Genomic DNA, 17,576 nt, shown 5'->3' on the forward strand with positions numbered 1-17,576 from the left:
CCAGCTCACTTTGAGCATGAGCAGGATGACATGAGCAGCATGAATGAGAGCCAGGAAAGATTAAAATTTCTAGAGAACTCCTTCCCTTTCCCTTCAAAGATAAAAAATGTTTCGTATCTTCATATATTGCTCCATTTACAACTGTTGTTCTGAAATGTATAAAATTGTACAAAGATTTTTAAATGTGTTTATCATTAATGTTATTTTGAAAATGGGGGTGTACATGAGATGCTGGTCCTTGATCCTTGTCTGGAGATTTCATGGTAATGCTGGGGTTGGGGTTTGGGGTTGAATTGAGAGGTCATGTACTGCATATTTCCCAATATAAAATGGTCCTGAAGGCAAGGCAAACAAGGTTCTTGGGTTAGAAGTAGTTTGTCTACGTGAGTTAGTGTATTAGGCTTTCACCTCTGTAGAACTGGGTTTAAATTCTTGCTTAGTATACTTGTATAGTGCTTTCCTTCTTGAAAGTGAAATAAAGAATTTAACTGTTCCTCAACACCCCTGCAGGTTATATCCTCATTTTGCAGAGGGAGAAAGTAAGACACAAAGAAGTTGTGTGATTTGTCCAAGATCACACAGTGTCATTGTACAGGCCAGGGTTAGAACTCATGACTATCTGGCATCCAGCCGTCTGGATTAGGTAATTAGTGAAAATGACTTCAGTGTGACTTTACGCCTTACTTATCCACCACATAAAACCACCACACAGTTGACCGTCCCTGTTCAATTAAGGATCAAGATTAGAATAGCAGTGTCCAGAAGTGCACCAGGTCAGTATTAAGATGGTTGCATAGTGCCTTCTGACCTTACAATTTTCAGGACCCTAAAGTTCCAGAAACGGGGAAATCTGGCCATGTATTGCTGTCTCCTTTGGGCTTGTTGCTGGAGTTTGAGCTCTGGCATTAAGATGTTTCTTCCTATGTAGTCCTGCTGCCAAGAAAAGTAAAGAGCCATGCCAAGAGTTATGCAAAGCCTGCAAGTTTTCTTGCTTTCTGGCGCTGAACAAGGACCCTGATATGGACATTCTAAACCTCTCCTTCCAATACTAGAATCTGACTGGACAGTCCAACCTAACATGAGCTGACACTATAGATCCCACTGGGTTTTGGAAACAGGATACTGTAATATAGTAGCTGCACTGCTCTTGAGACGTCAGCAGATGGCACCAAACTGCAAGTGTGTTAACCTCTGTTCCCTCATTCCACTCTTCCTTGTTCTGTACTCCTTGTAAGTGTATCAAAATTTTCCAAATTCTTAAAAACAGTGAATATGAGCTGAAGTACATGTTGGGATTCTTACTGCCTTCCTTGCTTTGGGGACATTCTTCCTTGATCAAGTTGATATGTGACACTTGTGGCTTTGAAACTCTTTGTGAATTAAGCTTCCTTGTTTGTCCCATTCATTCAGTGTGTTTCCTGTAAGAAATCATTCAAGAAGCTCTGGTCTCTCCATGAACACATCAAGATTGTTCATGGATATGCAGAGAAAAAGTTCTCCTGTGAGATCTGCGAAAAGAAGTTCTACACAATGGCCCATGTGCGGAAGCACATGGTTGGTGAGTGTTCTTGCTGCTTATATTTGCTGAGCCTGATAGCTTGTTGTCTTCCTGGTCTTAACTGTTTTTAATATATAACCTATAATGCAAGTAACCTAACTTCATTAGCTTAATCTGTTAGAGGGAAACTAAAAATGTACGTCCGTAGTACTGGGAACACCAGATAGTATTCACCTCTATAGTACCAGTCTTTCTCCTCAGGAGTCCAGAATGAGAGATTTTGAGTGAAGTAATGTGTTTATGTTGCATTTTTAGTAACCTTTTTTCATAATGTGTTATATATATGTTGCAGCACATACAAAGGATATGCCATTTACATGTGAAACCTGTGGAAAATCATTCAAACGCAGTATGTCGCTCAAAGTGCATTCCCTACAGCATTCTGGAGAGAAACCTTTCAGATGTGAGGTGAGGCAGCCACTTTAATGATGTATTGACAGGGTATGAGGCATATGCATCTAGTAGCTACAAATGTGAAAATGTCTTATCTATGTAATGAGATGCAGTTGTATTAAGGCTTTGGGAAAAAATGTACTCTCTGGGGAGAGCAGAGCATAAGTGCAGATAGGAGTAATGCAAAACTGTCAAGAAATCTGGGTTGGTTCAATGCTGCAGTGGAAGTAGCCAATTACGGTGTGTCATTTTTTCCTTTACTGGGAATACTATGGGGGCAGAAAAGGGGTATTGGTTTGGGGGGTGAGAGGGTAAAGCGGGTAAGAAGCTCTCCCTTTCTTTCCAAAACCAGGAATGAAGGAGGGTAGGAAGAAATCTTTAGACCAATTATCCAGATCTCTCTTCCTAGCACCTTCAGGAAAAATGGAGGAAAACAAAGCTTGCCATCACTTTCATCAGTGTTGGGGAGGATGAAGAAACAAAACATCCCTTTCTGTCCTAGCTTTGGAGGGGTGGGTGTAGCTCTAAACTTACCAGGCATCTACATGCCAAACTACAATAGGACTCAACAGAATCCAGAGAAAGTGCTGTTGGAAGAGTCCATTCTTTTCCCTCTTCAGCAGTGCAAGGAATACACTGAGCTTTCTAATGAGACAGCCTGTTAGTAAAATGAAGAGTCATTTTTCATATTACTTGTGGCCATTAGGTATCCAATGAGCAGTTTCAAAGCCCTGATTTTTCATAAATCTCTTTAAGGCTGTACCTCCTGGGTACACAAGATAATGCTCCTAATAATGGAAACCCCCCCAAAAAAAACAAAACTGTGGGTATCAATAGTGTGTGTGTGTTTCATATATGCATTTTTAACTAGATGCCCTGCTGTTGTAAAATCATCTCTTCACTGTATGTTTTCTTGGTGCGTGTACTGCTTTGGGGTGGTCTTCTGGATTTCTATATATGCAACAGTAGAACACCCTTCTGCAACTTCATTGCTTTCTTTCCTGAGATGCCTGAAAGTCAAGGTCTGTGTCTGTTGCAGAACTGTGATGAAAGGTTTCAGTACAAATACCAGCTGCGTTCCCACATGAGCATCCACATTGGGCACAAACAGTTCATGTGCCAGTGGTGTGGCAAAGACTTCAACATGAAACAGTACTTCGATGAGCACATGAAAACACACACTGGTAAGAACATATCTAAGAGAAATGCACGCACCTCCAAGGCATAAACATGCCAAGTCTTCCATGTGTATCGGTCCCACCAAACTTATGCCTAAAGCCAGATTCAACCCAGATCCATCCAGTAGCTTAGTGACACCTGACCTCCTCTCCCACTGCACTGTGTACTGTATTTTAACTGCAAAAATGAGTGGTTGTGCATGTTTCTGTTCATGTTACTGTGGTTTGAAGAAGCCCGTTACCTAGCCTTTTTAGAGGTCTCCTCATGCACCATACTATGAAGCTGGGAGAGGAGCTCACAAAGATTGAGGGCTTTTTTGGGAAAGCAGTGTCGTCTGTGATTTTATTTTGGCCGTAAGTAGGGAAAAGTGTAGTCTGTGGAATATACAACTCGTTGACCGCTTATAGCTGAAGTAAATTGTTAGCAGAAGCTTTCAGCCTAACTGGCTGCTGTGTTTGTCTTATAGGAGAGAAGCCTTTTATCTGTGAAATCTGTGGCAAAAGCTTCACCAGCCGCCCAAACATGAAGAGACACCGCAGAACTCACACAGGGGAGAAGCCTTACCCATGTGATGTGTGTGGCCAGCGATTTCGCTTCTCCAACATGCTCAAGGCGCACAAGGAGAAGTGTTTCCGAGTCACAAGCCCCGTTAACGTGCTACCTGCTGTTCAGATCCCACTTACCACAACTTCTCCTGCTTCCGCAGTCCTTTCTGTAGCAACCACACCCACCTCCCCAACTCCACCCATTAACCTGAACCCAGTGAACACGCTCCCGCCACGTCCCATCCCGCATCCATATTCACACCTTCATCTCCACCCTCACCCACACCATCCACACCATCTCCCGGTCCCCCCCGTCCCTCATTTACCCCCACCTCCAGCCCTTTTTAAGAGTGAGCCTCTAAATCATAGAGGCCAGAGTGAGGACAACTTTCTGCGACACCTGGCAGAAAAAAACATTTCAGCACAACACCACTAACACCTTTGCCTCCTGCCAGCTGTTTTTCCTGTTTTATGCACATGGAAACGTGCCCTCCTGGAAATTGCAGAGGGAGAGCTCGTGAAGATCTTTCAATCTCTCCTGGTACTCCCATGAATCAGTTAACGAACAAGAAAATTCTATTGGATCAGCAGTGATCATTTGAACCAGGGGAACCAAAGGGACTGAAACCCAATTTGCTTGCGTTCTACTGATGACTTTTATAAATTTCAAATACTGAGACTTGTGGAATTTTATAATTTCATATCAGCTGATGAGGTATGCTTGCTTTTATATCCTGGACTTCTCCTCAAAGAGGGGATGGGCCTGGTTTCCTTTGTACTAATCGGAAAGGCTGTGAGATTAATACAGAGCATTAATTGTATCACTGTGTATCGTAATGAATTCTTTTCAGCTTTTGGCGCTGGCTACAGAGTGAGCCAGCCACGTATCACAGTATATCAAGCATTATAGAGAAAGACAAAAAAATTTGTTTGTGTAGCTCTCCTAACGCACTCTTTATTTTACTACAGAAATTATTTTAGAGTTTTTTGTATAGACCTATTTAGTAGTCTGTTTCTAAAATGAAATGTATTTCAATAAGCGGTGTAATTTTTTCAGTGTAGCTGGACCTATGTTGTATAATAGATAAAATTTTATAATCATCAAAACGTGATTCTAAAAAGATGCAAATAGCTTCTATAGTTAAAGTTATTCTTACATCCATACAACTCAAAAGGTGCTTCAGAGAAGAGAGGGACCCAAGAGGTCTCTGGCAAGGCTGCCTCAGAAGTGGTGTTGATTTCAGAACTTTTATGTAATTTATTTAGTAGTTTTTAAACCTTACCTTTCCCCTTCCACAATGTCTCTTAGGCTTATTGAACAAAGACATTGAGTTACCATACTCCTGCTCTAGAAGTTTCACTTAGTTCAGTTAGATGGAAGTGTGGAATGGGTTAGAAAGGGACACACCTGTTGGGTGAAGAGACTCAACAGCTCATGAGTTATGAAGTCACAGGTGAGTGAGATATCTGACTTAGGAGAGGGAAATAAACTATTTCAAGTCAGCCAAGCATATCTTCTTTGATATAGGAAGGCCTGGTTTTAATGTTTGTTTATGGTATGATTTTAATTTTGGGATCATATCAAATGCTGCTCATTCAGATTGCTATTTTTAAATTCCTGGATTTAGGAGAGGGGAATTAAATTAGATTCACAAATGTGGTGTTTGGTTGATTGTAAGAATGAGAAGAGGAGAAATTTGAATGGGAAAATGGTGTTTAAGTAGACACATTGCTGAGAAAATGCAGTATGTATCCACAGTATGGAGCTCTGTCTCATAAACGTGACACATTCAGACAATATGGGATGATGCTGAGGGGTTCATAGTCCCCTTTTTTGGGCAAATCGGAGTTTGACAGTTGTAGGTTAGAAACCTTTGAATTTAGACAAGTCACTGTTTCATAATCTTGTGAGGCACTGAGTGAGTGGCAAATGACAAGTTTGGTGCAGAGGTGGTGGGCTTGGAAGGCCAAATGTATCTGTTTTAATCAGTGAGTGGTGGTTTTTCAGGTCTGTATTTTTGTTTAAATGACATTGAATATAGCAGCATTATGCAATCTAGGTCATTGTTGCCACCTTCAATGAAGACACAGAGGCCCACGGCCATTGTACTGTAAGTTTCAAAAATGTTTCCTACTATTTTATGCTGCTTTGTAAAATGAATCCCACCCAAACTCTATCTCCAAAGACCCCAATAGACTGCCATTTTAGTTAATGGACTGGGCTTTTGTGGCTGATCGATACCTTCAAAGTAGCAGAAATGGTGGGAATTCTTCCTAACATTATTTCTTCAAGTTTAATGCTGTTCACTATTTTTTTGAAACACCACATTTTCCGTCTTTTGGGAATTAACTCCTTAGTTGATATTTTACAAACTTTCTGCCATCTAATCGTTAATGCTTTCTTTTTTCATAGGAAATTTTAGGAACAGGAATTAGGCCCTTTTGGGCCAACATACTCATTTTTGACTGAACTGAACGTACCCCCCATTTCTGAAAAATAAAAGAATGCGGGTTTTTTAAGTTTCTCTACAATATTTATATACACCCTTTATCTTCTAGGTGATAAAGCCACTCATGATTATGACTGTTGTATTTACTGTGGCATGTCCGCCCAGGAAAGTTCTATGCATTCCATGTCACATTTACACCCTACGTTTCTGTTGTGCCACGATTTTGTGGTCAGGCCTGTTATTAAATGGTTTTTAAATGCTAAAACAAAATCTTGGTAAATGAATTGTAATCCGGTTTTTAAAAATGATTTTCTTCTCAATAAATTTACAGTATTAGGCTGCTATTCAAAATTTGAGAATCTGAGACCGTTTTTCTCTTCTATGGTACACAGTAATTGTACATCTTGGATTTCAGCTGATTTTGCCGCTGAGATATAGGAACTTCTACCATTCTGCAGAAGAAAGTGAAATTGGGCTAGGAAAAATTAACTTAATAGTCACATGTTTAATAAATGTCATGGCATAAAATGATGTGGAGACAAATTCTCTGTAAGCATCTGGGGACAAACTTAAAATGGAATCTGACATGCTTGTCTAAAAGTGCTGCAATATTGTACCATAAAACTACAAACTGCAGTAACCGAGGGTAGGTGAAAATTCAAAGGAGAGATTTGCCATGGTTACTGGCATATTCTTAACATGGCATATGCCCTAAATTATATTAACATGGGCTTCATTTACAGGGTTCACGCAATACTGGAAAATATGACAAGAATTTGTCTAACACTTTACCATTGTTGTGAAGGGGAAAAAATATGCATGAGTTTTGTGTTAGCTTTATTGTGTGTGTATTTTATTGGCCTAAAGAGTTTTTTAGGTTATATTAAGTGTTTTGTTTGTTACTCAATTTTCTGGTGACAGCAAGGTATTAAAATTCAACAAAGTTCCAGCCTAGAGAAAATTCCAGCCCAGATGCTAATCCAGGAGTGAAAAGGATTTCGATACTTTTTGAGTTAAACTATATAACAAACATGGAAATGTGGATTCACAAGATGCTTTCTCTTCATTTGTAGAGCTCTGACTCCTTTCCAAATTTGGAAGCTTTTAGCCAGTGTAGGCTAGTTGATTTCCTGTTTAAAGCTTATTTTTACCTACTTTGTCTTTAAAATACGTGTGGCAGTGCTTAGTACCTCCAAGGAGCAGACCCTCAGGTGGCGTGTATCCCATAGCTCTGTTGAGGTAAATGCAGCAAAGGCAGTTTACACTAGCTGAGGATTTGCCTCCAAGTTTTGCGCGCTTCTGTCATCCAGACTCAGCTGTTGAAGTCTGACGCACTGAATTCTGACCCGTCCAAAATTTTCTAGAACCTAACTCAGATTTTATTTTTTGAACTTTTTAAATGCATTTTTAAAGGAGAAATTTCAGCAAAATTGACCAACGCTAGTTGTCACACGCAAAATTAACTTAGTTAGGAGTCAGACAGCAGCAGTAGTGGGACAGCTGCCCTCTCTCCCCCCCCCCCCCCCCCCTTCAGTGAATTTAGTGCTTATGATAGATACAAAACTGCTAGTCTTGGAGAGAGAAGTCATTTATTTTCAGAAAAGGCAGTGGCAATGCAAGCTTCCCTATACAGTGTGTATCTCAGATTGACCTGAAAGGAAACCAGTCTTTCAAGATGAGAGAGCAGTTCTGTGTCTATGCCTGCCTACACAATGGTTGTCTTTGCTGATACTGCTAACAATAGGAATGTTTAGCGTCAGTCTAATTCTTAATGGATAGATGTCCACTTAAAAAACCACCATTTCAACTAATACTAACACTGTTAATGAATTATGAAACAGTTGTTGGGGTATGATGATTTTAGATTTAGTATCTTGAGCCAGATTCAAGCCTAAACGGGGAAAGACTCTATATCTCACCAGTTAAATCCACGATAGGTGGGATTCTTCTCTGTTTTCCTGGAGCTTCCTATGCACCTTACCCTGAACTGTGAATTTCTTTGGTTTGCTCTTGTAATCTGTTGATCTTGTAATGATTATTGGTGGTGGTTGCTCTTTGATGGAGGAAGGAAGGAGGTAAAACTGAAGTGATATCATCTGAAACACAAGCGCTTCCATATGTCATTTTCACTTCTGTTTTTAACCAAGTAGGTGAGCAACAAAATGTAACTCTCCCACCTAAGAGTTACTTGAATTACTGCCTACCCCTTTGCAGTACAGAGAGAACGATTAATGGTGCAACTACGAACAATATTTGTATGAGAGGCATTTTAGAAGTATTTTTCAGAGTGATATGTCATATTATCTAGTGATGTTTGGACTCTGAGACAAATGTTTGTGCACTGAAAGTTTTGATTTTATGATTGTGCATATGGATTGTATTTGTATATGTACATGCTCTTGATTTGAAAGTGGTTGAGGGACCTCGTGATAGAACACCATGTGACTTGTAGTGAGGCCCATGAGTGTACTAAGTCAGTAATGCCAAACTTCCTAGCTCGTGGGAATTTAGCCCAAACGCTCATAAAAATATTTAAATGTTTTATGGTTTAATTTCCATTGACTAATAATAAAAAGGAAAAAAAACGCATAATTATAGACCTGAACTGTGCAATTTTACCCATTGAGATAGAACATCTTGTCTGTAAATAGAGGCTTAATTAAACTGTGTCTTTAAAAAGCTGCTTTGAGGGGAAATAATACCCAAGACACACATTTACCTGAGAGATCATTGAGATCATTTAAGTAAATACATGAGGCAGTTTCCATAACAAATATTGGGTACTTGATAGACCAGTAATAGCATTCTTGAAGCTTTTCCAGTCTATTGTGTAATACAATATACTTTTTTTTTTAAATGGGGGGGGGAGGGAGAACGGAAAAATTGTACTACCCATGCACATTAACCCATTTCTGAACTTTTGAGTTCTACCATTTTTCAGTCATGACTATTCAATTCCTCTCTATCTCAGGCTCTTCTCTCTCTCTCTCTTTCCCTCTCCCAATCTTATGATTTTAAAGTGGGCAAATGGATTTTGGTTTTCAAAATTGGTTTTAAAAAATTGCTGTTGAGCTGAAAACTTGCATACTACATTTGAGACTGGGGTGACATATTACATTCCGATTTGAAAAATGTGTGTGTTATAACGGAGAATAGTTAAACCTTATTAAGGATGCGAGTGTTATCTTTATTATGCAATGTAACGTATGATTATTGATAACCATCTTGCACTGGACACTACCTCAACAAATCAGAGGTGCTCTTGACATTTTAGACCTTAAAGGCCATTAGCCAAAAACTTGTCAGTTTTCACTATTGATAAACACTTTAACATTCAAGTCTAGACTCTCTGATTTTTTTTCCAGGTACATCATCCAAAATTGTAACAGTTGAAGAAAGCAAAATTCCACATTTATGAATATGTAATAGTTTAACTCTTCTAAGAATTAAATAGGGAAGCTCTTGTCACAAAATCTTGCCATTTCTGAAATACTCATTAAGATTTAAATATCCTTTTATGCAACATCATTCGCTAACCTACATCTAAAGAGTTCACCTTACTACACTCTAATTTACTCATTTTGCTCACTACTTGATTCCACAATTTTGTGGAATTATTTGTTGATTTGTGTATAGGTGTCTTTACTAGTAGTTGACACTTACTTTGTCCCCTTTAAGAAAAGGGACATGTTTAGCTGCTTTATATCAAGCACCTTCATGTGTACATAGATAAAACCTGATTTTTCTGCCATGATCTCAGGACACACAAAATCTAAAAACTCAGACTAGTAAAATTTAATGTAGTTTTGATGCACTTTTCAGACAAAGGACCAGCTATGAATTTCACGTAATAGAATCACCTATTTGGTGCTAACCTCTGTGTGTCTTACCATCAATTCTACCCTATCTCCGTACAACATCAGCACTACCCTTCTGTCCTTCAGTGTCTTGATTGAGGAAACCAGGTTTCCAAAACACATCCCAGTTCAAAATCTTCCTTTAATTTCTGATGGGGTGGCTTCCTCTTTGTCCCTTTCCACTGAGTGCCTCGGGGCTGTTTTTAGCTTTCTTCTGTCCTCCTCTCTCTCTTTCATAGTTTCATCTTTGAATATCATTTACATGTGAACATCACCCTGCTCCACATCTCAACACTTTGATCCCGCTTATCTTATCTCTCTTCCCTTCTGACTCTTGGATAGTGATTATGCTGCAACTTTCTAGTACAGAATATTTAAAAACTATAGATCTGGTTTAAAGTCCTTTTCCCATGACTCCAACTCCTGTATCACTCTTCCTAGCTTTCCTCTTATAGTCAGAAATCTAGTTTTCCTTGACCTCCAATCACTTTTCAGTAACCTTCTGTGTAATTTATTAACACTTCTGCAGAAATCTTAATCCTTTCCTATATTTCCTATTTCAGTTCTTCCTAGATCCGGTCCTTCTCACTAATGTTCAAGGAGACCAGAATGCTGCTACTAGGCAATTTGTTCTTGTTCCAGGAAGTAAGCTCACATCATCTCCTGTCCTATTTCACTAGCTTCAAAGTATCTTCAGATGCAGTCCTAAATTTTCCTTTATTTTCAGAAGTATTTGCTCACTCAACCGTTTACTCCTCTGTCCATTCACTTGATTCTAGCCCCTCCACATGGCTGCAAAAAGCTGAAAGTTTGATGTTCACTTTATGCAGCTGTCTTTCTGCACTTCCCCCAATCCTCCCCAATATCTTCTAGTCACTCTTTTTAATTCTCTGAATAAACCACCTTTCTTTTCTACCCTGATTTTGTACAATAGAAGCTGCCTTTATTATAAGTGGTATAATATATTGTTCACACATCAGGTTCAGCTTCCTACATAATAACAAAACCACCATTTTTTTTTTTGGCTGCTGCAGCTGGGGTTTGCACAGTGAACAGCTCTCTTCCATTCCCTTCACCCCTGTGTTGTCTGAAACCAAACAAAAGGACTCATCTTAGTTGCTTTTGAAAAGGGGAATAAAGACTGAAAACTGGGTTAGTTGGATGGGTAAATTAGACCACTGAGAATAGTCTAGCCTTAAGGTTTATCAATTCCATCTGAATTCATTCTTCTACCATTTGCTTTCCTTGACATAAACACCTAATTTAGTTTTTGCAAGGCAAACCAAACTCCTAAGAGTTTGGCAGATAAAAGTTGGAGAGAGGAATAATTTTTGAATTATTAATCGCAGGTTAGACTAGATACTGATGGTCCCGTCTGGCCTTAAAATCTGTAAATCTACTAGTCCTTTCATTTAGGTCCATGGTGGATTGTTACTGATATCACAAGGAGAGACTTGAAAATTTAAGGCAAATACTGTATAAAATGATGGGACTGGTTGAAGGCTTAATTTCTCTGAAGGAAAGATGAGCTAAAAATAAAGGATAAAACAATTTTCTGCATTTTCCACTCAGTAGTGAGTTGCCTTTTGGGCAGAGAACTCTCTATAAAATTTCCTTCCGGTTTAAGGTTCAGAAACACACTCATGATTTTGCTCCTGGTAACAATCAGATAATTTTGTGATTGCTAATCTTTAATATGATTGAGTAAAAAGTGGTGAGAATTATGTTAATTTCATGGCTCTCCCCAGGAATTTCTGCTTGAGCCCACCTAGTCATTTATTCTGGTGCTTCATGAGGAAGCCATTTGTGGGCAGCAGGGGGCACCCTTTGCATTTGGAAAAGTAACCACAAAGCTCTCTGTAGACAATGTTGGATTATTCCGTTTGGTAGCTGAGCCTTTTCAAGGAGTATAGGAATTTAAGAGGGGTTTGGTGATTTTTATTCTCCTAAACTTTAGAATAATGGCCTGTCCATTTTTTTTCTTGTGAACAACTCTTTGACACTGCCTCCTGATCATTATAACCACTTATTCTGCTGCCCTTTTCACTGACTTAAAATGCCAAGGAAGTAGGAAATTGCTTCTGGTTATGAAATTCTTCAGAAATGTTTCATCATTCTTCTCTCACTGTGTCGGGTATTGGGAGTGACAGCCTTTTCACAAGAGCTGTGCCCCATATGTGTGGTGAACAGACTACATTTGGCTGTATATGACCGTAAATAGGTGTTTCTTGACACAGTAACACCAATGTAAAACAATTTTTGTACACAGCTTCCCTAGCTGCACGAGGCTGGGTTAGAAAACTAATCATTTAGAAGTTTGGAAACTGTCCTTTTACTTTATACTATTAACATTTTTTTCAAACAGCTCGTCCATTGTCTCCCACTCACCCTCTACTAATTTAGCATAAGAACCAGTATCTGTGTTGACCTGTCTAAAGTGTTCTCATACTGTTGACTACAGTAAGCTAGGGTACTTCACCATGTACTTTAATATGAAGATTTTAAATGCCCAGTTTGGATTATTCTGAACTATTGGAAATGCTTTCACATTTCCAGTCCAAAAAGAAACATTGCTCTTGTTCAATTTCTTTCCCTTTCAACTAAGCTTGGAGAACTTGCAAGCTCTTCAAAAGAAGCCCTCTGATCCAGCCCCCTTTTGAGATGCTATACTGATGTTAATATGACTCGGAGGATACTGAGCAGTGTTTACCCTTCTCTCTAGTCAAGGATGATTAGAGGATTTTGTCTTGCATTATTTCTCTAATTCCACCTCTATAGTAAAATCTACAATTAACAAGAATACTAAAACTGTGATCAGCTTGTATATAGTAGGATTGATTTGTTGATATAGTACAGAAATTCCTTGGACTTTTCTGACATGTTAAGAAAAACATCCAGTGAATCATTTAAAGCTAGATCTAAGCAATAAGCTAGACCGTTTAGTGATAACATCACTAAACAGATGGCATCTAAAGAGAAGCTAGCTAAAGGTAAACTGTAGTTGTTGGGGACACATCTCCCACTGATTCCATTGGATGTTCAGGATTGAACCCTTTGTCATATGAATTAGTCACTTGATCATACTAGCAAGAAAACAAAGATGGCCAGTTGGAGCTTATACCAGGATGAGGTGTTTGGCAGTAACCCTCGCCCTGTGGAAAATACAAGGGGCTTTTGGTGTTCAGATGGTTGCAAATGAATGAGACTATATACTCCTCTCTTTGGATTGATGCCATGATGGGGTGGAGAGGTGTCCACTCTGGTTTATGGTGCACCAGTGGCATTGTTGGGTCACCAGTTCATTATATGCAAGTTCCCACATTTCCTCTTCTGTAGTCTCAGACTAGCTCACAAGGCTCAATTTTTCTTCCTCCGAATGCTCTGACGTCTGCATCTGGACGAATCCAGTCAGACTGGAGTTTTTTCTTTTTATATTTATTCAGTTGCTAAGTTTCATTAGCAAGAGAGTGCACTTCCCCCAACTCAAGCATGGCTCTGAAAAATAAAGTTTATAACAGTTACACATTGTAAAAACTACTGTTTTATTAGCCCATCATTGTTGCATTGTATATTTTATTCTTGAGAGTCTCTGCTACCAGGTGTGCCATTTCGCAATGTTTGACGTGCTGAGCCTTTGGATGTGTACAATAACCAACATTTTGCGAATGTTCAAAGTAAAAAGAAATGTCTGTCTTTACTGTGTATGTTGCACTAACCCTTCTTACAAAATCAGTTGAGGGAAGGTTTATTGGGCCCTTTCGTACAATATCAATTAATTTAATTTGTGTAATATCTTGAACACCAAAGGAAGGTTCCCAAATTGCAGGTCCAATAAAATAAGTCATACTATAAATAACATCATGTAGACTACAGAAAGAGAAGCAAAGTAACTACATTTCCATGTCGGAGAAGTTACTCAACATCTAGAGCTAGGATTCTTTTAAGAATTTAGGGGAGATGAGATTTTTCCCACTTTTTCTCCTCACCCTTACAGATAACTCTATCATTGCACTTGGGAGCTGGTGCCAGTAAGCAATAAAAAGAAAGAGGTCAGAAGTAACCAGTGGAGAAGCTGCAGTATAGACACTGACTAATCAGAATACTGATAAGAGCCCCTGCTGTTTCTAATATTGAACTAAAAAATTAAAACCGTAAGGATCCATCAAACATAATTACTTTTCCTTATTTCAGTCTTGACTGTATGGAAAATCAATTTAGGTTCTTAACTGTGAGCTGCTGTGACTGTTGATGTCCTAATTTCACAGTTTCGTCTTCAGGTTGACCATAGCTGAGAGAGATGTGGTTGGGGCAGGAGATGACTGGAGTTCGGAACTGCTTTTATAAAATATTGTAGTTCTGTTTTTGTCACCTATGCTGGTACAGAAAGAGCAGTTCAGATTCTTGCATATGTTACAGCCAGGAAAGTGCTGTACCGATGTCTGCATATGTGTGGGCTTGAACACACTTTACACAACAATCCAGAAATCTCACAGGATACGCACGCTAGAAAACTTGCAAAATTAGGAGCTCATGAGGCAGCAGGTTACAATATAGACTCTGCTGTTCAACTTTCCAACAGGAATTCAGCCTTTTTTTTTGCCTTCGTAACTCAACACAGGATAATGAATTGAAGCAGTGTGTGCATCCCCTGTCCAGTGAGACACCTAGATTTGTAGGCTTCCATATACTTGTTTGTTTAAAAGTTCTCCCTTTCGCCCTTCAGAGAGAGAAATATCTGGTGTCAGACTTTGCCAGCTAGACACCTTTCTCCATAAACGTGAGAAAAACAAGGAAGTTCATTAGAAAGCACTGCTGTGGCAGACAATCTCTGCCTGCATTACAGGGTTTTCTATGATGCTCAGTATTCTAGTATTTGAGCAGCTCATGTATGTATTCATCGTCACAGCACTCTTGGGTGGAAGACATTATCCCCATTTTTATAGATGGGAAAACAGTATGACTTGCCTGAGTGAGTGGTAAAGCTGGGAACTAGACCCCAGATATCTTGAATCCCAATCCCATGTTCTAATCACAAGAACACAGATTTTTCTCTTCAGTTTCTTGTATGATCCTCTCTCTGTAAGGTTTCTCTAACAATGGATTGTATACAGTATAGTCAGGTGGTAGATACTATCAGTGTACCTCAGTGTGAGGTTCCACTTAAACTGATATGTGAAGGCAAAAGCCATAGACAAAAGGGATGACGCATTTTAATTTATGACCCGGAACCATATCCACTTCAAGCTCTGTTTCAGGTTTAGTAAGTTCAGAGCTGCTGATGGTGCCCTCTATCAGATAAGCCTAAATACCAAATACCATCTGTAGCCATAAAGATCCTATGGCAGTTTTCATATGATACGAGTTACTGTGTCCTGGTCAAATTCCAGTTTTTATAACTCTTCTGTCTCGTTACATGGGCCTTGTGATTTAAATTAGGTATGTTATCCTATACTTCCTGTTCTATCTGGACTGTTTATATTGCTGGATGCCTTGGCAATATGAGGGCATCTTCAGTGTGGCTACTGAAGAAGCCTATTTATCTGACCAGTTTAGTTGCAAATTTGTAACTGAAAATGATACAATCACCAAGAAAGAAAGGGACTGTATATTATAATATGCCAGTAACCCTATAATTAGAGTTGAGACTTTTTGTTTTAGAAATAAGCATGTATAAATCTTCTTGTTTTGAGGTGATTACAGCATCTGAAGGAAAATACCTACTGGAGCTGAAACTGCTCATAATTGTGAAGTTGTATGGAAAGTCGGATATATTTGTTGGACCTTTTTATGTTACAGAATATAACTCTTTACATCTTGCACACTCATACAGCTTCGTGTATATTTGTTCACCTTGATTTTAAGCATGATTTGTATGACTTATCATAGTTAGTCCTCTGCGCCTTTTGACATGTTCAAAGAAATTTGATTTAGAACTAAACGAAGTGTTTAAAAAATACTATACTCTGCATGCAAAGTACATTATGCAATGTGCAGGGCTGAGATATACATGTGAGCAGGTAGCCATTGATACCAAGTACTTCATTACAGACCATTCTTAATAAAAATATATTGTGTATATACCCTGTATTTGAATGTGTACTGGTTGAAATAAATAGTTGATTACATGTTCAAATAATAGTTATATCTTGTGATATATAATTTGTGTAATCTGTCAAGTAAACACAATGGCTTTATATCAATAAGTACACATTCAAAGAAATGTTGGACTATTTCTGGGTATTTTCCTAGACTCAGCAGACTAAACAGTCGCAAATGATGTAGTATGCAGTCATATGTACTAATTGTGACCTTCCACATTTGTATACAAGTTATTTGTATAAATGGAATGTAATACATTCCACATAACTGCTTTTAAATGGAAGTAATTCTAGCTAGATAGAATCCCTGCTAGATGGAAACCTTAGGTCCAGTTCCACTGCAGGTATCTAGTATGTATTCCAATGCTTGTTAGCGTTTTAAATTATTTTAAAGTTTAAAATTAAAACCCCCTCATTTTCTGAATACAGGTGCAATCAGAATTCCTCCGTATGTAAACTCCAAGTGATTTAGTGGGATTGCACTACAAACTTTGGATTCTAAATCTGTAGATACTGCTGGGAAAGCGAGTACAAATCTCTAGTTTAATCTCTGTATAATCGGAGTACAGACATCCTTGGTTGATTGCCCTCCCCATCTCTAGTGAAATGAACATTGGATCGCCATGGAGAGTGTGATTTAGGCTGGTTTAACTGTGGAGACTGACTGACTTAATGTGAGTTGCATTAACTCCTCATTTGCTATTACCATTGTACTTCATGGTTTCTCCCAAGTCCTAGTGATTGGGGAAAGCATCCAACAGGGGATTAGGATTTGGGATCCACTTTTGAACTGGAGGAGAGAGAGCAAGCAGTAGGAATAAGTTCTGGAGCGATAGATAGAAGATGGTAGTGGGTGGAGTTGATCCACACCTACTGCTGACCCTAAAACAAGCAAACTAAGGAGACAAAATGAGGATACACATTGCTTTGGTGTTGATGTTGTAGAACCCCTGTGTGAAGGAACATACTGGTTTAGTAGAGCTCTACTGTTTGGGCTTCGTTCTCTCAAAATAATTATCACATACTAATCCCACTAAACTTTCATTGCTTCCTAAATTAATGCTTACAATCCTACCTTTGGGGATGCTAATGTCACATGTAACCTGATTTTCTTAATCAGTGTAAAGCACCACAATTCAATTTCTGTGACGCTGTATCCATTTTCATGGCAGCTGTTCTGATAGCAGGATTGTCTGACCACTTGTGAATTGCACAGACTGAATCCAATTCCTGCACATGCTGTTCTTGGGTTTTCTAGCGGTATCTACAACCAGTGCTTGCTGGATCGTGATAAGTATGTAGTTTACCTGTCTGTCTTGCGTAGGCTTTTTATAGCATCCATCACAACAGTAGCTGTGTGCTACCCTGTGGGAGCTATGGGGAACTGACAAAAGAGAGAGGGAGGGGTGATTCCTAGTTTTGAATTGATAGGATAGTACTACAGAACAAGATTGAATTTACCTGCATGCACAAGAAGTCGGCTATCTGATTAAATG

At 38.9% G+C, this 17,576-nt stretch overlaps 2 protein-coding genes across 4 annotated transcripts in view; both read left to right on the top strand.

Annotated features, from left to right (window-relative positions):
• The window catches only part of ZNF652 (zinc finger protein 652), a 33,927-nt gene extending 27,451 nt beyond the window's left edge, over positions 1-6,476 (top strand). For 2 of the 3 annotated variants that reach the window (XM_073325865.1, XM_073325866.1), the window contains exons 3-6: positions 1,411-1,558; positions 1,851-1,966; positions 2,958-3,135; positions 3,597-6,476. In XM_073325865.1, coding sequence (XP_073181966.1) covers positions 1,411-1,558; positions 1,851-1,966; positions 2,958-3,135; positions 3,597-4,111 — 957 coding nt within the window. In that variant the 3' untranslated portion in view covers positions 4,112-6,476. The remainder of the gene's footprint in view (positions 1-1,410; positions 1,559-1,850; positions 1,967-2,957; positions 3,136-3,596) is intronic. The other variant, XM_073325867.1, reaches the window with a different exon arrangement.
• PHOSPHO1 (phosphoethanolamine/phosphocholine phosphatase 1) overlaps positions 4,316-17,576 on the top strand; it is a 28,987-nt gene continuing 15,726 nt past the window's right edge. Inside the window, exon 1 of the mRNA XM_073325874.1 lies at positions 4,316-4,390. The gene's annotated coding sequence lies outside the window, so the exon portion shown is untranslated. The remainder of the gene's footprint in view (positions 4,391-17,576) is intronic.

Source organism: Lepidochelys kempii, chromosome 27 (assembly GCF_965140265.1).
Source record: "Lepidochelys kempii isolate rLepKem1 chromosome 27, rLepKem1.hap2, whole genome shotgun sequence".
Classification (NCBI taxonomy): domain Eukaryota; kingdom Metazoa; phylum Chordata; order Testudines; family Cheloniidae; genus Lepidochelys; species Lepidochelys kempii.